This window comes from Alosa alosa, chromosome 17 (assembly GCF_017589495.1).
Source record: "Alosa alosa isolate M-15738 ecotype Scorff River chromosome 17, AALO_Geno_1.1, whole genome shotgun sequence".
Classification (NCBI taxonomy): Eukaryota; Metazoa; Chordata; class Actinopteri; order Clupeiformes; family Clupeidae; genus Alosa; species Alosa alosa.
This window is the reverse complement of record NC_063205.1, coordinates 7,508,852-7,533,796: the sequence shown is the minus strand read 5'-3', so window position 1 is coordinate 7,533,796 and position 24,945 is coordinate 7,508,852. Positions and strand designations below refer to the sequence as shown.

The window sequence follows — 24,945 nt, the reverse complement described above, 5'->3', positions numbered from 1 at the left end:
AGGGTTTATACACATTTCATATATGTAATTTAATTTACATACATTTCATGTAATATGCCTTAAGGATTTGCACCCTCACACACACCTCCTCCACTGAAGTCCAATGGGAATTATAAATGCTTGCATTTGTCACCATCTAGTGTGTAAAAGGGCTACACCCAAACAATGGTCGAATCAATGTTGCACAGTCATTTTCTGTCAGATACATTTGCTGATTTTGATTTTGTCAGATACATTTGCACATTTTTACATTTTTAAGCCAAACATAACATTTTGTGTTTGCTTGCATTATATTCCCTCACACAAAACATGTTTTAGCAGAACATTCTCCTCACCAGTATTTGTCTTCACGTGCATATAAGGTCATATGGAAAATACATAGAAAATCATCTGTATCACATGCACATTCTCTAAATACAGTCACCTCTGCACTTTCGCACGCTTTAATTTAATGAAATATAGTAAGGACGGAAAATGTGAACTTTGACCACAACCTAAGGACTAGGTTTAGTTAAAACATTATGGTGTCTGACAACAGCCCATAGGCTGCTCAAGGTTGTGTGATGTCATTTGTGGTTGAATATAGGCCTTCTGTATAAGTGAAGCCTATTTCATGAGGTTCGGATGGTGGCAGCAGTGATATGTTGGCAGCTCAGACCACAAATCAGACTCCCAGACTCAAGATGTTAGACTAGAGGATTTGTCAATGGGTGTTATGACACTGTCGACAATATCATGCATTCCAGCTGCATTTTGTAGGGGGAGACACATAGACTGTATATACATAGACTGTATATACAGTCTATGGGGAGACATGAACACAAGATGGAGCCATTGCACATATTTTCCCTATTTAAATCGCTATAGGCGCTGTGTCTGTTTGCGTTAGCCTACGCAGGACAAAATATTTTGCGGTAGTCCTAAAGAAAATTACTGTAGGCTACGTTACAACTTCAAACGTTTGAGAATGAATGAAAAGACCTATCACAATAACGTAGATTTAACAAGCAATCTCCAGCAATAGCCGACCCACAAGCTCCTCAAGCAGCCAGAGAAGTGCTTGGCCACTGACAGTAGTTTACACACAAACAGGACCGACTGGTCCTTGAGGAATACAAGTAGCCTACAACACATTAGCCTAAAGGATGCAAAATGAGGAATGGTTGAAGTGCCTCTGCGGTCATTGTGGGCACTGTGACAGACACTTATTATGGTTCTAAAATTATAGCCTAAAAAGATTGTACAAGTTTAATTTCAATCGAAGTCTGTCTAAAGAAACTACATGGTTTGTTATGACTTGTTATGCCAAACTACCTGTAGAATACAGGCTAATTAAATAACACCGCCTACTATGATTGGCTTGCGCCAACGCAGGCGCAGAGGAGCCAGTAAAACTACTCAAAGTCAACCAAAGTTTCAAAGGTGCAACTGCAGTCTGGTTGAGCAGAAGTTGGACTTTTGCTGAAGACATGGGAAAACGCTACGAGAATACTACAGCGACGTTCGTGTCTATGGATAAAGTGTAGATAGTCACAAAATGTAAGTAGGCAATTTGTCTATTTCAAACACTAGTTTCTTTGATCTCTAGAAGATCCCGTAATATTGAAGGATATTGAGAAAATACTCATTCGGCTGACTGGGCAGATTGAGGTAAAGTGAGGTTTTAAAATATGGATATCTGATTCCTTCTCAACGTATTTTTGAAGCGAGTTTGACACTCGCAGTATTTCGCTTTAGGTGGGAGAGTTGGGATTTGCTTTGGGTAAATGATAGGCTACTTAACAAAAAAAACAGCATTCTACTCTAACAACAATATTTGATCATTTTAAGCATGACCAGTGTAGGCCCACTTTATAGATTATAGCCTACAGGCTATATCATAAGTTCCTTTTACGTCCATTCATTGACAGATCCTGCGTTTGTCCTATGCAACAACCGAAAGGAAATAGACATCCTGCCTTCACTGATGACAGTCCTGTTAACCACCCAGGAGTAGATGTCACAAGCTGTGAGTCAAGCAGAAATCACTTTTGTCTAATTAAGGGTGGGAAACTTACTATGATTCATTCTTTAAGAATCTTTTTTATTTTGAGTGAGTTTGTGTGGTGGTAGGCCTACTGTTATCATATGCACTCTTTATCAAGTTGTAATGGTGTTGTTATTTACATTACACGCCCACATTCCATTCATATTTTTTTTGTCTGTCCCTGCAGTCATTTATTTTAGGATGCAGTAGCCTAGTTTGTAATGGGTGTGACCACTTGGAGCAGGAGAAACACTGCTACTGGTGGGAGCAGTTACAATTTTTTGTTACCAAATTGGAGACCATAGAAAAAAAAACACAATGTGTCTGAGCATTGAGTCATATACATAGACCTGCTTACAGCATATAACATTCACAATGGCATCATCTGTGAGGAACTGGAGGAAGATCGAGGCTGTTGGACATACGTCATTTCCTTAGTGAGGTGATGACCTCGGTGGGAAAAGTCCAGTTGTGACCATGAGGGTAAACAAGCCTGAGGCGGGAAGCAGTGGGTCAGAGGGGGCTGGGTATCCCATTTCCTGTCCATTCTGTTAAAGACCTGTGCTGGAGTCATCAGTCCTGTCATTGTCTACCTCAGCAGATAAAAAATCTTGGAAAACCATCAGCCCAACCCACCCACACTCTATTCTTGGCTATTTTGTGTGATCAGTTTATCTAAATAAAGATTCAAAGTGAAAATCATTATGGAATCAACAACTCGACTCAATGTTTGATAGCAGGTTTCAGAGTCTATGGTTTCTTTTTGTGTCTTTTTTTAACAAAAAGCTATTGAATATATATATAATACAAACTGCTATTCTTGACTCCTTTATTCCCTGACTTTGGAACCTCTGAGTTGGTGGTGTATTTTTATAATGCAAGCACTTCACACTGTTATGGTTCCTGTGTACCGTGGTTCTCCCCCTCAAAGTGCCATGCCTTCCATGTGACCATTAGCAGAACAAAGAGTTGCTTGTGTGCTGCATCTTGTAGCAGTCCGTTCAGAGGTGCTCAACATGGCAGACGCCGTCTCACACAGGCACTAACCTCTGACCCCTCCTTCTCAACGGCCCCTGCAGTGAGTGCTTCACCTGGGGATGCCTTTGTTTTTTATTCAAACAGGACCCATCGTTTGTTTCACCTAGAGCAGACGGGCATTTCAAGGTCAAGCCACTTTTTTTCTAAGTTAGTGACTCATTATCCTGGAAAAGGCTGGATGTAACTTTGAGCGTAGGCACTGATCATTATATTGTAGAATAAGTATACTCTCATTTACTTATTTTGAGTGTGTTTTGTATAGTATGGCTGGGGCTAGTTAGAGTAAGCATAAGACGTTCAAAGCTTTTTTTTTGAGTGTGTTGCAGTTTTAGAATGAAATTCTGAATGAAAATCTTTCACACTTTTGTGAATGTGCACTGCCATTTCAGAGCTTGGGAACAGAGAACAGACTGTTCCTCAGTGCAGACCTGTGTAGCACATATTTGTGTAATATTGTGGAAGTGGCCCTATAGCTCTGGCCATATTCCAGTCCGCTGAATGGGAGGGTAGGAGAGAGAGCTCTGGAGTTCTGTCCGACATATGTGGTCCAGCTGGCTGTGTGTCTGTGTATGCCGCATACGTTCGAAACACTCGCCTAGTCTGTGTCTTTGTTCTTCCGCGCATGCGTGCGTGTGATTCGACGTATAACCTCGTCAAAGGCGATGCAGGCACACGGTTGTTTTTCTTTCAGAACTCTCTTCCCCCCTTTTCCCTATCTCTACATCTGGTAGATGTCAAACTATGTAAATAAACCAAAATAGCTTCTACCTTTGCTCTCTGATGGCAGGCGTGGCTCGGAGCCAAAACGGGGAGTCGTCTGTCTGAGTCTGTATATTAAACCACAAAGTCCTTTCAAACAGGCCTGCCAGTGCCAGTAGAATAGTCTGACCTTATTTTCATTTGGAGAGAGGCGGATTAGGAGAGGAAGTGGATGTTTGAAGAGAAAACCTGGATAGCAATTGTAGGCCAGACACTAATGGGCATAGCTAAGGGGGAAGAGACTGAGTCTGCTTGGCCAAGGATGGGACTGCAATGTGTACGTTTGTCTATCTGGAGGAATTTAAAGGAATCCAGTGGGAGGAAGCTGATAGTAGTGGGTCACATGGTTACGGAGGGCCTGGAACCTGGTACTAGACAGAGAGCAGAGCTTAGATGCTCCCATGAATTATCCAGACATGACTCAGGATTCACATTTTTTTTAAAGATAAAAAAGGTGCCACTGAGGCACAATAATTTTAGATTGGAGTTTTTAAAAATGCTACTTTTAAATATCATGTGGCGTGCAGATATGTTATGGGGAGGCTCTACACCACAGCAAGAACAACGCAGAAGTGTGTCAGTGAGCTGGCTTTGTTTGTTTGCGTTTCCTTAACTGGAGCATTTGTAAGATATAATCAGCATAGTTTATGTTGTTTTCCAACTGTGCAATGAGCAGACCGACAGAGAGGGTTGCAGCAGGGCAGTGGAAATATGTGACTGGTCCGTTGCGCACTTTCTTATGAAGGCATGGGTCACCATGACCAGATAAACACATGGGGATAGTCATGAGATTAGTGCATGGCTTTGAAAATTTTAGAGGTGCTGGGTATTATCACTGCGAGAGTGGGCCTCTGAATCTGTGATAATATTACATACCATGAATATGCTCTGGGGAACACTACTCTTGTGCTCAAATACAGAGGATGGGCAGAGAAAGCTTTGGTACAGAGTCTCTGGATTAGCTGCCACCGAGTCGCTGGGAGAGTGTCCAGGCTTCCCTAAAGGATGTGATAGCAGACAGCTGACCAAATAGAGACGCCGTCCCTGCCGGGAGGCAGAGCCGCCTCCCCGGACAGACGGAAATGCCTCCGGCACGTCGGCAAGCCACAAGGAATGATGCGGCAGCAAAACCAAATTTTCATCGCAAGAACTTCAGCAGGTGGTCTGCAGTTACACTTTCTGCAGACTTGGGTGTTTGGAAAGGAAAGCACTCAGAGAAATGAGGGCTCACCCAAGGAATGGAAACCCCACTGGTGAAAATCTACTCAAGAATCTCCACACATAGTCTGAGCTGTTTTTCCAGTGGCATGGCCATATCAAACTCTTCCCTGTAATAGAAGAATGGAGGCCGTCTGTTGTTGGGGTTTTTTTGTGCATTGAAATAATAACCCCCACTATGAGTGGATATGAATGAATGGAGCAATTGAGCTCTGGGCCTATGTTACTGGCACAACCCCTCAGCTCCATTAGTCAGTGGAGCCCAGCATTGCTATGTCTGCAGCAATCATGTTGCCATTGCTGCATAGATTAGTGACTCGATACGGTGGAGTGGCTATACTTGTGGGAACAGAATGAGCCCTGCCACACTCCGTATATGAGTCTGGGGGAATGGCAGCACAACTGGGGCCCTCAGTGAGGTAGTGAATGGGTTAGTTGTATCCTGAAATGCTTCGCGTGTTCATTATATGCCTTTGGCTCAACTTAAGTGATCTCCTCAAGGACAACATATGTGCTCTATTAGGACATTTGACTATAGGCTTGTGAATAGTAGGTATAATGTAAATGTACAATAACTAGACAGAAGCAATATACTATTATCATTATGTTCTATTCATTGTGATACTGCAGTGATATTCTATTCTATCCTTTCCTTTTCTTATTCGACCTTAATGCCAAACTGATGAGGAAATAGAAAGCCCTTCATAGTGGAGGAGAAGGTGAATAACCAATGTAGATTTTTGTATTATGTCTTCATTCCATAATAGTGTTGAGAATGTTAGAATATTAAAGCTTATAGCTGACATTGCCACAAAGCGTAATTGCATATCTACGCATTGCACACACTTAAACTTGTCACTGCTGTTTTCTAGTAACTCAGTGGTCATTCATGGCTTCTATGGGTATTTATCATACTGTTCCTTGTGCATTTTATAAATTCCTATACTATATGCATAATGAGTTACCAAAAGCCCCAGTGCTCCAGCTGTTTGTGTTTACATTTTTATTACCTGCTGAAAGATAAATGCTGTTCTCCCCCCTGGTGGAGCAAGAAGCATTAGAATTAATGATGGCGAATTGCTCCTTGGGGGGTCAAGAGGTCGAGAATGCCGCCACCAGGCTCGGTTTGGAGGGTTTGGAATTCCGATCATACCAGCACGAGTCAGTGAGTGAACCCAGGGAGAAAGGCACTGTTATTCGTCAGATGGACGTGCGCTAGAATGGTGTTTTTGGCGTGACTGTTTGACTGAACAATGGGTTTGGCTCTCATAGCTTAGCAAGTTCACACACAATTGAATTTCAGTTAATCATGTGTTCTGTGTAATTATATTGTCTAATTGATCTCTGGCTGATTGTATTTCTCTGTTTGTCAGATAAGTTGCATCTAATTGAGATTCTCACATGCCATTGTTAGTTACAGTGTGATTAGACTGACTACTGAGCTATAGAAATCAATCAATCAAGTCCAGACTCCACGCTGAGAGCATGCCTCGCGTGTTTACCAAGTACAAGCAGTGAAGACCATGCAAAGTGTTTTGCTCATGTCAAGTCAAGTCAAGTCAAGTCAAGTTTATTTATATAGCACATTTCATACACAGAGGTCATTCAATGTGCTTTACATAAACAAAACCAAACAATAATAACAAATAAAAGCATAGAAGGGCAATATAGTCAAAGAATAGTTAAAAGGTAAAGATCATAATAAAAAGAAAACATAAAACACAAGGTAAAATCATTTAAAAATAAAGAATAATTAGTAAGCAAAAGCAAAAGTAGTAAAAAAAGTAATAAAAGACAAAGTAGAATAATTATCGAGGCAGATTCAGAATTTGTAACTCGGCACAGTTAGCAGAAAGCGTCTGAGAACAGTTTGGTCTTAAGTCTAGATTTAAAACTGGCTACAGTTGGGGCCTTTTAATGTCATCCGAAAGTTGGTTCCACAGCTGAGCAAAGATATAGCAGCTAAAAAGCTGCTTCACCATGTTTAGTTCTAACTGTAGGTTTTACTAGCAGGTTTTTCACCTGGGACCTGAGAGGACGAGAAGGTGTGTACTGCTGAAGCATGTCTGACAAGTATTTAGGTCCTGCTCCATTTACTGATTTATAAACAAGCAATAGTACTTTAAAGTCAATTCTGTGACTTACTGGAAGCCAGTGCAAGGACTTAAGAATTGGAGTAATGTGGTCAGTTCTTTTAGTTTTTGTTAGAGTCCTAGCTGCTGCATTTTGTATCACCTGAAGCTGTTTAATAGTCTTTTTTTTAGGAAGGCCTGTGAACAGTCCATTGCAGTAATCAACCCTGCTGGAGATAAATGCATGAATGAGTTTTTCTAAGTCATGTTTTGACATCAGCCCTCTGAGTTTGACAATATTTTTGAGGTGGTAAAAAGCTGATTTAGTTATCGCTTTCATGTGGCTGTTGAAATTTAGATCACTGTCAATTAATACACCAAGATTTTTTTTTTTTTTTAACAGTATCCTTTGCCTTCAACTCTTTTGTGTCAAGGAGAGTGGCAACCCTAAGTCTTTCCTCGTTTTTACCAAATATAATTACTTCAGTTTTTTCTTTGTTCAGCTGAAGAAAATTTTGAGACATCCAGGTGTTGATTTGTTCTATACACTGACACATAGATTCAAGAGGACCATAGTTGTTTGGTGATAGAGCTAAGTAAATTTGTGTGTCATCTGCATAGCTATGATATGAAATCAAATTATTTTGAATGATTTGTCCAAGTGGGAGCATATAGAGGTTGAATAATAGTGGCCCCAAGATCGACCCTGGGGAACACCACAGGTCAAGGGCGTTGGTGTTGAGGTACAGTTTCCGATGGCAAAAAGAAGCTCCTTTCTTGTAGATATGATTTTAGCCAGCTGATAACTATGCCTGTAAATCCAACCCAGTGTTCTAGTCTGTGTAGTAAAATATTGTGATCAACAGTGTCAAATGCTGCACTAAGGTCCAGTAGCACTAGGACTGATGTTTGAATCTGTGTTGAGGCGTATGTCATTGGAAACTTTAATGCGAGCTGTTTCAGTGCTGTGATTTGCCCGAAAACCAGACTGAAAGTAATCAAAATACCCATTTGATGTTAGGAAGGTGGTTAATTGATTAAAGACTACTTTTTCAATAATTTTGCCAATAAAAGGTAGATTGGATATGGGCCTGTAATTGTTTAGCATGGAGGCATCCAGGTTATTCTTCTTGTGAAGTGGCTTTACAACAGCTGTTTTCAGTGATTCTGTACCGTTTTTTCAAGTGTTTCGTAGTCTATCAAGCTGAACTCTGACATAAAGTTTAGTTTCCCTCTGTTTGTTGCTGGAAGTTCAGGTTGTTGAATTTGTAATTGAGCAGATATGTTGAGTCTGATTTTGTCAATTTTACCTTAAAAAAAAAGATGAAAACTCATTGCATTTATTAGTTGAGAGAAGTTCAGGCGCTAATTGTGAGGGGGGATTTGTTAACTTATCAACAGTTGAAAATAGAATACGAGTGTTATTTGAACTTCTATTGATAATGTTAGAAAAGAAAGACTGTCTTGCTTTGCATATTTCAGAGTTATATGTGCGGAGCATCTCTTTATGGATTTCATAGTGGATCTGAAGTTATTCTGTGTCTCTTGTTCTTGTGTTGATAATGCAGTGCATGAAGTACAAATAAATGAGTCAAATAAAGATGGCTAAAAGTTGAGTATTTTCAGCTAAATGAAAAGCAGATTTTTGCTTCAGTCATATTCATTTTGCTCTCAGTAGAAATTTCCAGAAACCTTAGGACTGTGTTGTTTGAATTTATTAAAAAGTTGGGTATTCTGTTACCCATATGAAGTGCCTTTTTTATTCATGCATTCCAAATGAGATGCTAATCCTATGTAATTATTGCGACATGTCACCCCAAATTTCCACAAACCAGTGATGGAATTGGATTGGATTGGTTATGCATGGGAATATTACAAATCATAATGGTTCTCTCGTTTTTTTGTGTACTTTATGTAGTGTTTGCACTTGTCGGGACAGTCGTTTTCACTATTCTTGCTCATCCATCCTTTCATTGAATATGTTTGTTGTTTAAACAGAACCTTTTGTCTCTAACCCCTATTGTTATAACCTCACTATACATGGCAAATTTGAATAAACTGTCCTATTTAGTTATGACATCTTGATGAAACTTTCTGCCTCTGAGATCATGTTTGTCTAATTGATCAGAACCTGAGGGGTGCAACCATGATGAATGACGCCAGTGAGATGTTGGCCGCAGCCTTGGAGCAAATGGATGGAATCATAGCAGGTATGGTGTGTGTGTGTGTGTGTGTGTGTGTGTGTGTGTGTGTGTGTGTGTGTCTGTGTTTATTTCATTGATGTTTTATGTGCTTCCTTTCTCTGTCACTTCCCCCTAACATCTATTCACAGTGGACAGGCTTTGTGATTCTCTCAAATAAACTAGACACTTAAAGTTGGGATGGGAAATGTCCATCCTGGATCCTTCGTGCTTTTAGTGGCCTTTAGAGAGGAAGCTCTAGATGGGAGTCTTCTGTCGTGGGGAACGGGGATGACACATTGCAAAGCTTTTTCCATTGTGTCAGCACTTGCTCCATCTAATGCGTATTCAAGGTCTCTCTCGCCCACAACGGCAGCACCGGCGTCCATCTTCAGCAGAATGGCTTAGCCGGAAGTGGGGGCAGTGAGAGATGGATTGAAATGGGGTCTCATTTTTGCCCAGCTCCTTTTCCACTGCCTCCCGTAATTACAGAGGTGAAGCTGCCAGTGGCAAGAGCCTGGCAGGTCAAGTGGTGTCATCTGACCGAATCAACCACTCCAGCGAGGCCACAGTCTCCTTTAGTCTCTGAGTTTTGCGACCAGGCTATTTTGACCGATCATTTTCATTCAATTAGCAATCATAAACATGTTTTGTGAGACGAGCTGTTCTGACCAATTCTTTTCATTTCATTACCCATTAGAAATAATTTGTCGACTCGCTGCATCTCAAAGCATTGTGATCTCTGGCTACAAAATGTGTTTTCCTCCCTGAAAACCACCTTCAAAACACCTTGACTTAATTCCTTGTCTGATTCCTTTTCACTTCTCGCCTCTAATGTAATGCAATTAGCAGGCGAGACATTCCTCACATTCACTCCTCTGCCCCTTGTGTTTCCACTTAACCTCGTATAAAATTCCTCGCTCTCCTCCGCAGGTTCCAAGGCCATTGACTACTCCAACGGCCTGTTCGACTGCCAGTCTCCCACCTCTCCCTTCATCAGTAGCCTGCGTGCCCTGCACCTCCTGGAGGACCTGCGCGGCGCCCTGGAGCTGATGGACGCCGACGAGCGGGACAGCCTGCGCTGCCAGGTGTCCGACACCACCGCCGAGGGCCTGACCGAGTGGCTCCAGGGACGCCTGGTGAGTCCAGCATCGGGTTTCGGGTCTTGATTCGGTTAAAAAAAAGTTTGCTCCCTAGTGGCGTCCAGTGAGCTAATTGGGAGATAATCATCCTGTGCGCGAGGCTCTCTTGGGTTTGGATGCTCTGAGAGTGCGTGCAGTTTCAAATGAACAACTCTGAATAGACTTGTGGCCGTCAACTGTCTGGTTTGGACTAAAGAGTTGTAAATAAACGAGACCCTGTTGTTTAGTTTACCAAATTCACCCTTAAGGGGTGCTTTGATTGCTGCGTTGGTGGTGGTCAGTTGAAGGCTACAGCTCATTAGAAACTTTACTTGAACGTTTAGCTTTCTATGAGCTGAACCCGAGGCCACTACAGGAATGTTCTGTATAGTATAAATGCAAATGGTTCCTGGGGCATAACCCTTAGTAAAAACTGAAGCTCCTTTAGCTTTGGATGTAGACTACTGCCTACAGCTTTAGACATTAATACCTTTGACAGCCATTTTTCAAGGCTATAAGCTGACCATGCGTACAGTATGGTACACTTTGCTCCCACATTGTACGTACGTACATGACAAAGCGTGTTGGCAAAGCACAGCAGGACCGATGCCAAGGTTAGGACTGCGATCCCACATGGGAGAACTTCTATTAGAACAATGAATTCATTCAGTGTGCAACCAGTGGCTCTGGATAAAGACATTGGCGAACGCTAAATAGTTGAATGTAAACATCAAAGGGCATCCTGTGACTTTGCTCACATATTCAGCACATGATCCGCACTGCTGGACATCAGTTTGTTATCAGTAGAATGTCATCTCTTCTCCTTTTTTCATTTCAATTGAATTTGTTGTCAAAATGCTTTTGTTCCATGTGACTTGGTGGTTGCCCTTTTCTGTCCCTGCACAGTCTGCAGTAGTGCCGTTTGTGCTGTTTCAGAGTCCAACACAGTGGTCACTCATGCATGTACTGCCTTTGCACGTATGCATTCAGTCATCTGACATATTTACAACTGCAACATTAACCAAATTGAACACTGCTCATCCTTCAGGATTGCAGCCTATTTGACCCTTTTATAGCTACCTACTTTTTGTGACTGGACAATAGATTTTCTAACTGTCTGATTTTCTTTTTGACATTTTAACATGTTATGTAGGGAGTGTGTGTGCATGTGTGTGCACCGACGCGTGTGTGTGTGTGTGTGTGTGTGTGTGTGCACCGACGTGTGTGTGTGTGTGTGTGTGTGTGTGCCCCGACGTACGCGCGTGTGTGTGTGTGTGTGTGTGTGTGCACCGACGTGTGTGTGTGTGTGTGTGTGTGTGTGTGTGCCCCGACGTACGCGTGTGTGTGTGTGTGTGTGTGTGTGTGCACCGACGTGTGTGTGTGTGTGTGTGTGTGTGTGCCCCGGCGTGTGTGTGTGTGTGTGTGTGTGTGTGTGCCCCGACGGACGCGTGTGTGTGTGCGGCAGGGGTGTTCTATCCTCTTTTCCAATGATGAATCACTTCAGACTCGCCGTATTACACATTTTCCGTGAGCATTTTTTCCCCACCAGTGTAACCTGAGCCGGGCCGGTTTTATGAAATTTCCAGGCCGCACAAAGCACACGTTCACATGCGAAAGCCATCTAGACCCTCACATGTCTCTCCGGTTACACACTTTCACGTGTTGAAGCCCCTTGTGACTTCGCAGACCGATAAATGCACATGATCCCATTATCAGACACTTTGTTAGAGGCTGTCGATTTAGTAGGGGTGATTTACGGGAATTTCTTTTTACCAGACTGTTTTTCACTTTACGGTAATACAGCTCTGATAAATTGTAATTGTGCTCGTCTCCTCATCCTGGCCCTTATGCATAGGAAATAGACTCCATGCAGACAGTACTTGCGTCATGTCTCACCTACATACCAGAGTAGGAGGCTGCCAATTAGTGTCCAGCTCATAAACTATGGACTCTGAAACTGTGCATCCTACACAGCAGTTGGAACTAGATTTGATGTGATGTGTCAGCCTACAGAGGTGAGATTGGTCTAAGAAGTCTTGTAATTCACAAGTGGTGTCATATGAGGCTCAAACTACGTCATCCCTCCCACTGTTAACAAGTTATGTTTTGTTATGACTGTAGTTGGATATCAGATGAGCTAATGCTGGCAGGGTTGTGTAGGGGGTGAAAAGATTTATATTGCTGTTGTCATTTCACAATGTTTTGCTTGCTGTTCCAGACCAATGGCCACAGCTCTGTTGGAGGGGATCTTGTCTACCAGGAGCGTCTCAGTCGCCTGGAAAGCGATAAGGAATGCCTTGTGCTCCAGGTGAGTAAATGCTGAGGTCATCCACAAAATGTACACCCGCAATGGACAATATGTTTCCATAGGTCAACTGATAGAGCAGGCTTCTAACAGGACTGAAGACTTTGCACAAAGTTTTGTTGCTAACAAGAACACGGACTCCATTTCTCAGGTGAGCGTTTTGACAGACCAGGTTGAGGTGCAGGGAGAACAAATCAGGGACCTGGAGACGTGTCTAAAGGAACACCGCGAGAAATTGAACTCTACGGAAGAGTTGCTTCAACAGGTATGACCACATTTGAAGTCATAGAAATGTCTGGATCTTGTGCTCTTGATATGTAGTACTTTGTGCATACTTTGTGTGACGATATGAAGAGATGATTTCATAGTATCATTTGTGTGATTTGATTGTTTGTTTCTATTGGTGTACACACAGTTTTATGCTAGTGTTTCCCTTTTAGCAATTCCATATACAGTATTTTTGTTGGGAAACTATATTTCATGATTAGTTCTGTCTTTATGAGAGCGTATTTGTGTACTCTGCAGGAGCTGGTGGGCCGATCTACTCTGGAGACGCAGAAACTGGAGCTGATGACTGAGGTGTCCAGCCTCAAGCTAAAGCTGACCGCTGTGGAGAGAGACCGCAGAGAAACCGAGGTAATGTGCTGCAGCCTGTTAAAACAAACATACATTTGGGTGTTCAATTTCACACTGAAGCACGTAGGCTACATAAGCTTAATGCAACATTTAGTAAATTAAGCTACTGGGAGGGAAATTGGTACATTTACATCTCCTGAGATAAATCAGTTGTCCAGAACACCCTTGTAAATTCCTTTGCTTTGAAATGAGTTTGTGTATGGAAGGAGAGGGTGAAATCCATGAGCCCCAAAAGCACTTTCCTGTAATAAAACCCTTTTGGTTATTGTGAGCTGGGGCTATCCTACAATGTGTCAGGGTTTCCAGATTAAGAGGGGGGTGGGGGGTGGGGTTGGGGGATTGTGGAAGAGTAAGGGAATATTCCCTCTGAGGCCAAGTATTTTCAGAGACCGTAAATTCATTCAGGATGGAAAGTTATACCAAGTGGTCTCATATGCATTCAGGGAATTTGAAGCATCAGATTAAAAACCATTGATGCTGTCAGTGCATTTACAAATGACTTTGTATAACATACAAATTGGTTTGTGTTTATTCAACAAAGTGTTTCGCAATGAATCAAGCAGCCCAACCAGTGGCTTCCTCTGGCTTGATGAGAGATTCAGTCTGTGTGAAGATTTATGAGTGCTGAATTCCTATGATATGAGTCCTGTTATATGAGTGGCAATATGATTTAATTCACTGTCTGGGTTGATAATAAGGCATGCTTCAAGTGTCATATTTCCCCAGGAATCTGGAATCTCTTAGATGAGCTATTTAATTATCATTTAATTTAACTTTAATGGTTTTTTTGTCACCAGGCTCTGCACCAGGAGGTCAATGACCTTCGAGTTCGTGTCGTTGACATGGAGAATGAGAGGATACAGCAAGATAAGAAGCTGAGGGCCAACAAAGTGAGTGGGCCATATAAACATGATTAGTGTCTTTCTCTGGACCTACTGCTGGGCTCATACTTATCAAGTACTTTACCAAAACTCAGGCGTAGGCTGGGCCGATTCAGATTTGAAAATAGACCAATGTATATAACAAAAACCAAAAAATCTGCACATGGAAAGAAAATAATATAGTTTCAGCGACATAGAGTACAATTGTCTTGCTTTAAAGCCTTGTTGTTGTCTTTGTTTGGTGTCTAGTTCAGGTGCATCCTTTCCTTCATACTCTTCTAGTATCTCTCCTCCTTTCTGATCTTGATCCCTCTCTTCTTCATTTTAGGAGCCAGGTCTGTCTTCCTCTGCTCTCCTGTGCCTTCTTGTGCCATTGCTGTCTCCTGACTAATCACTGGACTCTGTCTTTCTAACTTACCTCACTCTTGGAGTGAAGACCTGGCAGGTGCACAATAGAAAGATCTCTTATTGGAGTGAAAAACCTTTATTTCTCTACTGTAGCTGTACTGCCATCTTGTTTCTGGCTAAATGTATTCTGTTCTTTCCTTTTCCATGTGTGTTTCACTATTATAATTCATTATGCAAGTTGTATCTCTGTTGCATTTCATGGGGACCGTTTAAATGAACAGAACATCCCAGTGTTGTCATAGACTACCGCAGGTATAATAGTCATGCAGTGTCTGCTAATGGTAATTGTGGGTTTTGCTGCTCAGGAGGAGCTGCTGGACTTGCAGAAACAGCTGGAAGAGAAGGAGGCCGAGTTGAAGAGCCTGCATGACCAGACACAGCAAGACGTTGCAACCCCAAAAGGTGGCCTGAATGTAGACAGAGGTGTGGAGTTGATATTTCTACATAACACTACACCAGTTGTCATTGCCTTGGTTTGGAATGAGATTTGTCCCTGTAAAAGAATCTTAAATTTTTTGTCAAATTAGGTTTTGCAGATTTGCAATGTGAGTTCATACTTAATCTTGGAAAGTCAAGCAGGCAACGTGTGTAAGTCAAGCAGGCAAACATAATCAAATGTAGATGTCTAAAGTCATATAAGTAAATTATTTTATTAAAGTTGCCTCATCAAATGGAGTATTTTGCACCACAGTCTAGTCTCTGTCTGAGGTTGAAGGGGAGCTCTAGCCAGCGGGAATTTCCCTTCGTTAGTTACATTGGCATTGGCTTTTCATATGACTAGAGTTCTGTGTAAAAACAGAAAAATGAAAAAATAAATGCCTTCAGGTTATGTCTGCCTAATGGGCTTCTGTGTGTTCTCAGACATGTTTTTAAATGGGTTTTGATTAAAAACAGTCGTTTACAGATGACCATTTTTGCAACATTACAATGCAAATTCTTAATCATAATGCTTAACAAGCTGCCTATACAGTTCATGTGTGACATACTTATCGGCATTGGGATTGTTATAAACAGGTGCTTGGTTGGTTTCCCTGCATTGCCAGATGCAATGTTGGTTACAGTGAAAAGAATGCTGGCCACAAATACACAATAAAATATACTATGAGTCAGTCATGCTATAATTTACTTGATAGATTGTTATTAATAATGTGTCTGTGTTGATTGAATGTTTGCCTTGACATATGCACAGGGAAATCATGTTAACTCTATTTCTCAGATATGGAAGTGCAAAGAATGAAAAAAGGTAATGGAATCGGCGATGGCAGCAGATGCTGAGAAGGTTAGTATTTTGATTTGTCTTCTTGGTCTGACAGAAGCATAAAAAATATAGCACCTGGGTAGCTATAAAGATTTAGATGTGGAATGTTCATCTGAAGATCTGCTGTCTTGTCGGATTATGTAAGGTGTTAAAGCTGTCTGTGTTCACACAGGATCGTAAAATTGAAGAGCTTCAGCTGTCCTTGACATGCTTCAAGAAGACTCAGGACATCAGGGTTATGTCAGTGCTGGATAGGAAAGGTGAGACTGGGTCTTTCTGAAGCTAGACCTCACCTCAGACAAATTAATACTGTTAAAGTGCATGATGAGACTGTTGACATCCTATCAAAATCTTTAATTATTTTTAATGACCATAAACACTCTCACAGCCATGTGTCGAGCATGTGTGTGATCTTCACTGGCGAAGCATACATGTGTTTAAGGGTGTGTTGTGGATCTATTTCTGTAACACCCTACAGAGAAACTGAGGGAGGACACTGGAGCGGGGAGCCTTGGCGATATCGCCGCCTCGGTTGCCGTGGAGATGAAGACATCCTCCCCGGGAGGTGTGGAGGAGACGGATGAGGTATGGCCCTCCCTCCTGACACTGCGCTTCTTTACACAGGATGCACCTCAGACTCGAGACTTCCTTCAGAAAGCTGCAGTTTGGCCTCCTCTGGAGCTGTCTGTTTTTACTCAGGAAGTGTGTTTGTCTCCCACCCAGCCATTATTTGTTTGAGGAATGCATAATATTGCATGTTATTCTGCTAATTCATTGTGAAATTGCACCAAACTAAAACATGGAAGACAAAACAACATTACAGTCAACAGAAAGATTTTCTTATCTCTCTTGATGAAGCTTAAAGCCTATAATGTAACAAAGTCGTAAATATTGTGGCACTGACAAATCTATTGTTTTGCCTTTTCTTCATTCAGTGTTTGTTTCCTATCAGTTTACATGTCAGAGTATCATTCCTACAGCCCACAGCACTTAATCAGTCTAATATCTGTCTGATATGTGTGTGGCCTGTCCTTTCTGTTTGAACCCTCAGCCCCAGCTGATTCCGTGCACGGAACTCTTGGAGTCGGAGTTAGTTTATATGGCGGCAGCCAAGGCCGCCACCCCAGCTGAGCAGACCAGCGAGCCAAAGGCACAAGGGACCCCAGAGAGGTGTGCTTGCCCTTTCTGAAGCTGCTGTAAAAGTAGAGACATTTATGCAGGGAAACCGAATGTGCAATGATAATATTTTCCCCGTTTTATTTTCCTTCAGCTCTTCGGACGGTTCTTTGTCAAGGAGCGCGGATCGTGTTACCAAGGCACAAGAGGTATGTCTGTGGGTGGTCATAGATCAGATTTTATCCAGCCTCAGATTTGTTGACCATGTTAAATGAGAATACTCTTTCACACACTCTCTCACACACACACACACACACACACACACACACACACACACACACACACACACACACATGTCTGTCCTGCTCACAGGTTCAGATGCCTAGCACTTTATCATCTCAGACATCAGAGTTCTCTTTAGATGCAGCTCAGCCTCTCTGTGACCGCTGAATATATAAGGCTCACTGAACAGATTGAATGTGCCTTCTGCCTCCTTTTTTATGAGCCTCAAATGAGCCATGACCTTCAGCTTTCACAAGTCTCTAGCCATGAGTTCTCACTGCGGCCAGCAGTTGTGGGCGAGCGCTCAAAGGCACCTCCACATCAACATTCTGGAGCTATACACTGTGTCTCTAGCTCTGGAACTTTTCAACCTTCGACTGTTTGGTTGTCACATTTTGGTCAAATAGGACAACATGGTGACGGTGGCGTACATCGACCGCCAGGGTAGCCTGTGCTCTCCGCGGCTCTGTTACCTGGCCAGGAGACTGTTGTTAGCACGCACACTTCTGTTGTCACTATGTGTCTCCACAGTTGCCAATGAGGCACTGTGGTATATATGTTCCCATTGGTAATGTCAAGTGGACTCGACTGAAACAGAACGTATGGTTATGAATATGGCCTTGGTTCTCTGAAGGACAACACAAGACGTTAATCTTTTCTAGCTTCATTTGGCTCTCTGAACCTGGTCCATTGGATTGCTTCAGAGTGCCTACAGAGGACTATCGGTAGTTTCTCACAGTGCAACCTTATACAGGCATTGGCCCACAAGAGACGGGTGTTTGGAGATTTGGAGTTCAGGTTGATGACCTCATCCGTAAATGACTGAGATCAGAGAACCAAGGTTATACTCAACCATAACATTTTCACTCAATTACATTCAGTGTATTACTTTAAGACATCCTTTGTCTTGGTGAGCTGAAACTTAACTGAAGCTTAACCCAAGTGAATTGTGTTGTTTGAAGCCTATCCAAGAAGCAGAATATTTCTGTCCAGTACGTTTGTTTAGACATCTGAATTTAGCATGGCATTTGTTACTTAGTTGTTATCCTGACTGTTGAAAGTCAAACGCTGAATCACGGCACTGCTGAAAGCATGATCTCTGTATCAAACAGTGATGCGAATAATGAAATTGAGCCATGAAATCACAGTGCAGAGTCTTCAAACAGAACAACTGATTCACAGCTGTCTTCAGCTGGCAATACAGTGGAATAGGGGGGAACTGGCAACCAGACACTGAGTGCCACCTACTGGCAATGTGAAGAACTGCAATTCATAGATGCAACTTTGGTTGTGTAGTTACAGTTATACTTACATACATAGAGACACACACACACACACACACACACACACACACACACACAAACTGTATATTTAATTGCCTCTCTTGTGTCCTCCTGGGGGTCAGGAAGAACAGCGGCTAAAGAGCAGCTCAGCAGCCAAAGCTAGCCCCACAGAGGGAGAGGGCTTTGGGTCAAAGAAAGCTCGATCCTCTTTTGGAAGAGGATTCTTCAAAATCCGAGGAGGCAAGAGGACTGCTAGTGCCCCTAACTTAGGTAAGAGAATACTCATTTGTGTGTGCTGTGTGCTGTTGTGGCCGCTGCAACATATTAAATAATGTCTCAAGCATTGTGACTGTTGAAATACTTCTTATTTGGCCATTTTCAGCATTATTATGCTGTGTCTTGCATTATTCTGAACATTTGTTTTGTCATTTTTAACAGTGTCTATATAACTAATTGATTCATGTTGTATACTTGTGTATGAGTGTATAAGTGTTAGTTTTGATGTCCCATGAATTCACACATGTCACATAATATTTTGATAAACAGTGACTAATTATTTGTCATCTCATTCTATTCCTCTCAAACAATTGTAAGATCCCTTGAAATATATTCATCACTATGTGTGTAGGTTAGTGTGTGTGTGTGTGTGTGTGTGTGTGTGTGTGTGTGTGTGTGTGTGTGTGCGTGTCCCATTATATGTTGTCACTACATGTGTGTCTTGTCCTTGTGTCCATGTGTGTCCCATGCTCTCCTCTCTGAAGACCGTAGTTGGAGTGCAAGTGCCCCTTCGTTAGGTACAGTACAGCTTAAGCCACTGGCCTGCAGTATGGGCATCCTGGGTGACCATCAGCAGACGCTCCCTCTCACACACCGTTGGGACAAATTTGCATAGTCAAAATCTGACCACAGAGCTCTTGTTGTCCACTGTAGAACTCTGAGCTGCAACTTCAGTGCTTGATCTTGCAGCCAGTGTGTGTGTGTGGCGGAACTGTATCCAAATCTGTATCCAAATTCTCAAACACTAGATGTTTTAGGTGGGAGCTGATCCAGGATCAGTGTGTTTGCCTGTAGCGTGTTGTGGGGGAGGGCATCCTGATCTGGTGTGCTGAGTCAGCATGTCCGCTGAGGGGATAACGCAGCTGGATGTGCACAGAGATGGTGCCGGGTTGCCACGTGACCCACAGACTAGACTGCGGTGTGCTCAGAGCTGTGTTTGTGCTCCACCCAGAGTCTACTCGTGCTCAGCCCAGTCTTTGATGTTGGGTCATGTGCCAGGCTCTCATCTCTGTGTGCACTGCACGCCTTTGTTCTCCCCATCCTCTTCTTCCTCTTTCTCTTAGTCACATTTTAAATATATTTGAGAGGCTTAAATGTGTCTGTTTGTCTCTCTGCTGCTGTGTGTGTGTGTGTGTGTGTGTGTGTGTGTGAGGGGGGTGGGGGTTGGAAAAATATGTGGTGTTGTGTCTAGCTTCTATTGCGTTTTCTGGCCTTTAGCACATTTTTCTTCCTCCTTTTGCAACACATCTGGCTGTCACTTATCCCATCCCCCAGGGCCATCTGCAATGCCATTTAAACTTTGTAAGTCATGAAGCCCAGTAAATCACAATGGGGCAGATCAGTTTTACTGATTATAGGCACAAAGCCTTCCTTTGATCATCACTGCCAATTCTCTTGGTTCTGCCTTTTAAGGTTGTTATTCTTCCCAGATACATTGAAGGGTTTAATGGGGAAATCAGCTGTGAACTTGAGGTGGTGGTTTTCTGTAAGTTGAGGAGTTTGTCACGCTGACTCCTGAAGAGGTGTTTTTCAGTGGTGGTGGTGGTGGTGTTGGTTTGTTCATATCTCGTGTGCTGTCACAACACGTGAGCGTTCATTCTGGGAGTTGTGACCCTGTGCTTGTCTAATTGGTTTGCTGATTAATGTTGGCATAGCTGAGACCGAGCGAAAGGGGACTGACCACCTGGACTTGGCAGGAGCACCAATTCACAAGTCACAAGACAGAGAGACCAGACAGGCAGCACCTGCATTCACAGACACCAAGAAGAAGCACAAGGGACTGAGAAAGTTCTTTGGGAGGTAATGTCTTTTTTACTCTTAGGGCTTAAAGTGTTCAGGCCTGAATTCAGGCGTGAGCTGGTATGCTTAAGATTTTGAAAATAGGCAATGAGACTACAGTATATATGATGTCCTCATAAATGTCTGATAACTTCAGGCACAGACATTTGTATTGCTTTAAGCCCTGCTTATGTACTATTTTGTGTTTTATTTTACTGTATTATTCCCATACACAGTCATTGAAAAAGTCTACATATGACCTCTTCTATCTTTATATGGCTGATATGTTGCCAGACTCAGGAGAAGTCAGTCCACGTCCTTCAACCTGGATGATGCTGCAGAGGGGGAGTTCAGGAGGGGCGGCGTCAGAGCCACTGCAGGTCCTCGCCTGGGTTGGTCACGTGACCTGCAGCAACAGGGCAACAGGTGTGTGTGTGTGTGTGTGTGTGTGTGTGTGCACACGTTCTGTATGCAGTATAGTATAGTAGTAAGCTGGTGGGCCTTTTGACTCTCCCTCTCTCTCTCTTTTTTCTCTCTCTCTCTCTCTCTCTCTTTCTCTCTCTCTTTCTATCTCTCTGGTCCCTGCAGTGAACTAGACACCCCATTTGCGCGCTGGACCAGGGAGCAGGTGTGTGGCTGGCTGCAGGAGCTGGGTCTGGGCATGTACACGCCTCAGGCCCAACACTGGGTCCAGTCGGGCCAGACGCTGCTGCAGGCCTCTCAGCACGACCTGGAGAAGGTGAGCCCTGGACGCCAGCCGCACGCAGCCAAGAGCTCAGAGATTCTGGATATCTCTTTGCCTTTAAATAGGATATTGACTGTGTGTACATGCACTTAAGTAATCCAGTTACTGAGAGAAACCTGGCTATGACTGAAACGTTGCCATGCACTCCATAAGCCTAATGGAGACCCCAGTAACATTTGCCTCTTGCTTTACCATTAAAGTTAAGGGATCGATAATGAGTATCCTCCTCCTAGAAACCTGACCCTGGGGTGTATCATCTTAACAAGTCCCTCTGATTGCAGGAGCTGGGGATCAAGCATCCGCTTCACAGAAAGAAGCTGCAGTTAACTCTTCAAGCTTTGGGCTCAGAGGAAGAGGATGCCAAGGGCAAGCTGGACTACAACTGGGTGACCAGTAAGTTACTTTGAGTTTTTTTTTTTATTATTATTTTTAATGATGATTGGTATTGTGTGGATTTGAATATAATTTGTTTCTATTTTGCCTGCCAATTTGAGTGTGTCTTCCTTGTCTCTTTCTGCAAGGATGGCTGGATGACATTGGCCTTCCTCAGTACAAGTCCCACTTTGATGAGGGGAGGGTGGACGGCCGTATGCTCCACTACATGACCGTGGTGAGTCGAGTGCACCCGTTTCAGTGCTGCCCGCCTCGAGCTATCCGCAGATCCACCGTTCAGTAACTAACTCCCCCTACTCCGTCTGATAGGATGACGTGCTGGGTCTGAAGGTGGGCAGTGTCCTCCACCACCTCAGCATCAAACGGGCCGTCCAGGTGCTCCGACTCAACCGCTACGAGCCCAACTGCCTCCGCCGCCGGCCATCGGACGAGGTGCTCACGCCGCTTCATTCAGTTGATGTCACATAGAGAGAAACTGTTGCTGCATGGAAGCTGTGCAATGTGAAGGGAAATCTTATTGTTACATTGTTTTCTTTTTATTTTTTTTTTTTTTTTTTTTACATCTGCCATCTGTAGAACAACATCACCCCGGCTGAGATCTGCCAGTGGACCAACCACCGGGTGATGGAGTGGCTGCGCTCAGTGGACCTGGCCGAGTACGCACCCAACCTGAGGGGCAGCGGCGTCCACGGAGGACTCATGGTAAGAGGACAGAGGCCAGGGAGTCCACTAATTAGGGAATAGAGAGAAGTTTCATAAGAAACAACAACAGAAAGGGGGAATGCAATAAGAATAGTGAATAGAAAGTCTATTTTGATTGAGGGCAGGTTGAGGTGGTTGATGCACGTGAGATTTATGAACATCAAGGGATGAAATATTGTGATCCCCCTATTCACTTTTTACTGTCAATTGCCCTCTGTTGACTTTGCTGACAGGTTCTGGAGCCACGCTTTAACGTAGAGACCCTTGCCCTCCTTCTCAACATCCCACCTAATAAGACTCTGCTTAGGCGTCACCTGGCAACCCACTTCCACCTCCTGATTGGTTCGGAGGCCCAAAGACTCAAGCAGGAGTGTCTGGAAAACCCTGACTACACCTTACTCACTGCCACAGCTAAAGTCAAGGTACGTATATAGTATGGTGGCACCATATCCCACTTCTAGCTTAGCCTAGCGTTTTAAAAGCACCTCTGAAGCATCCCCTTCCTCCTGCAGCCCAGGAGGCTGTCGTTTGGCAGCTTCGGGACACTGCGGCGCAAGAGGCAGGAGGAGAGCGAGGAGTACATCTGCCCCATGGACGTGGAGATGCCCCAGAGCAGCAGCTTCCACAGGGGCCTGAGGATCTACGAAGACGAGCTGGACCACCTGGAGCAGGCAAGCCCCAGGAGCACCAATAACAGTGCAGCAGGAGACTAGAACAGGGGGAGCTAGACTGTCACATACTTGGAGAATTGTTTACCAATGTGCGCTGATGGGATTTTCATTTAGCCAAAACTAAAAATAATACATGCGCTCTTCATTAAAATCAGGGTTCTGGGTGGTCTCTTATGGTGAAAATATAACTTTCTTAAAATAAGATTCTTTTACCGTTTAGATACAACTGAGTCACTTGAAGAAGTTCTTGTTCAAAGCCTCTCTGTCAGTCAGACAATCATAATTAGCTCAAGGTTCCCGTTTTGTTTGCAGATGGATGACTCAGAGGGAACTGTGAAACAAATCGGGGCTTTTTCAGAAGGCATTAACAACCTCACGGTAAGATTTTAATCTAATTAGATTTTAACTTACTAGCATATTATCACATCGTAATCGGCTTGGTAGAAATCTTACAAAGCACAGGACATGTCTGTTTATATGCATTTGTGCAAGGCAGCTCTGACAGAAGCCAACACAAATAACACTGTCTTTTGGCTTAGTATCGTCAGACAGAGGGACTATTGTGTGTATTGTCTGTTTTATGAACTTTCCTGTTGTGCTCCAGAGTATGCTGAAGGAGGAGGAGTTTTTCAGAGAGGGGTCACCGGACGCCAGTGCCACGGACGACGACATGTGAACAACACAATGGCTGTCCTGAACCCCCACCACTACAGTATACAAATGACTGGCAGTCCCAGCACTTTGACCACTAAGCAAGCCCAGTGAAATCACACACACAAACAAACAAACTTTACTCCGTCTGAATGTGACAGGTTGGGGTTGGGGGTGTTGGTGGGGGGTTGTGAGTAGACTCGTAAAATTCTTTTCCCCTTATGGTAATGTCTCATGGAATATATCTGAATGCAGCTCTTACATCACTAGTGTTGGTATGGCCCCAGCTTAGAACAGTGTCTCGGTTAGTTTATTACGTTAATCTAATTTACCTCTGTGCTGTGCTGCTTACCATTCAGTAAGACACTGGGCAACTCAGGTGTCTTAATCTGATCTTGTTTGGATTCAGTGCCAATGTCATTTGGCCCATTGCTCCCTTGGTGTTTCAAAAAGGCCATTTGTTCATTTCATGTCTTCACAATGTTCAAATGAAAGTAGCTGTGCATGCATATGATATCCTTATTCATATGGACATGTCATGTGTCCCCTACTTTTTGTACCTTACCTTTCTATTTACTACAACAGAAATATATCTCTCATATAATAAAGGACCCAAGGATGTTTTGTTTTCATACAGTTTAGACTGTATAAGATCTCTGAAGTTATTTTACCTAATCTTGAATCCTTTCAAGCTATTTACTTTTGACCAATTGTGCCTTGAGGGTAACAGTGTCTTAACACAAACATGATGTGAAAGTCCTATAAGCCTGTGAAATATTTTTATTTTCACTTTGGATGCATTTCAAGCCAAGGATTTAGCCCAAATTTCAGTCCGGACTGAAGAAAAATGGTATATCATATTGATCCGTTTTTGCTTTTTACGCTTATTTTTTTCTATTACACAGCAATCATGGTCTATGATACAAATTCTTTACTTTGATAGGCAACTTATCAATAGTGATATTGTTAAGCACAAAATTTAACTCTTACCAGTCAAAGCTATGTGTACTGTGTACGAATGTTTTCTAAGTCAATAAAGTACTTTCAAAAGAAAAATCAGGATTTCATGAATACAAGTATTTTCATGATACCATGTATCTCTTTAAAACATATTTAATATCTGCAATTGATCCAATAGTCACCTT

General features: G+C 42.9%; 1 protein-coding gene across 1 annotated transcript; it reads left to right on the top strand.

The window, feature by feature from the left end:
* The first annotated feature begins 1,423 nt into the window (after positions 1 to 1,423).
* On the top strand, positions 1,424 to 24,856 carry LOC125310395 (liprin-beta-1-like). The gene is given in 27 exon segments (XM_048267764.1): positions 1,424 to 1,539; positions 1,911 to 2,008; positions 9,242 to 9,323; positions 10,227 to 10,432; positions 12,633 to 12,722; positions 12,871 to 12,984; positions 13,245 to 13,355; positions 14,153 to 14,245; positions 14,950 to 15,067; positions 15,861 to 15,880; positions 15,882 to 15,923; positions 16,075 to 16,162; positions 16,381 to 16,487; positions 16,954 to 17,072; positions 17,173 to 17,227; positions 18,706 to 18,853; positions 20,515 to 20,659; positions 20,933 to 21,064; positions 21,227 to 21,377; positions 21,665 to 21,776; positions 21,905 to 21,993; positions 22,086 to 22,208; positions 22,353 to 22,478; positions 22,712 to 22,900; positions 22,991 to 23,149; positions 23,462 to 23,527; positions 23,754 to 24,856. Coding segments are annotated over 26 exon segments (2,769 nt in total). The 5' UTR covers positions 1,424 to 1,539; positions 1,911 to 1,996; the 3' UTR covers positions 23,826 to 24,856.
* The last annotated feature ends 89 nt before the right edge of the window (positions 24,857 to 24,945 follow it).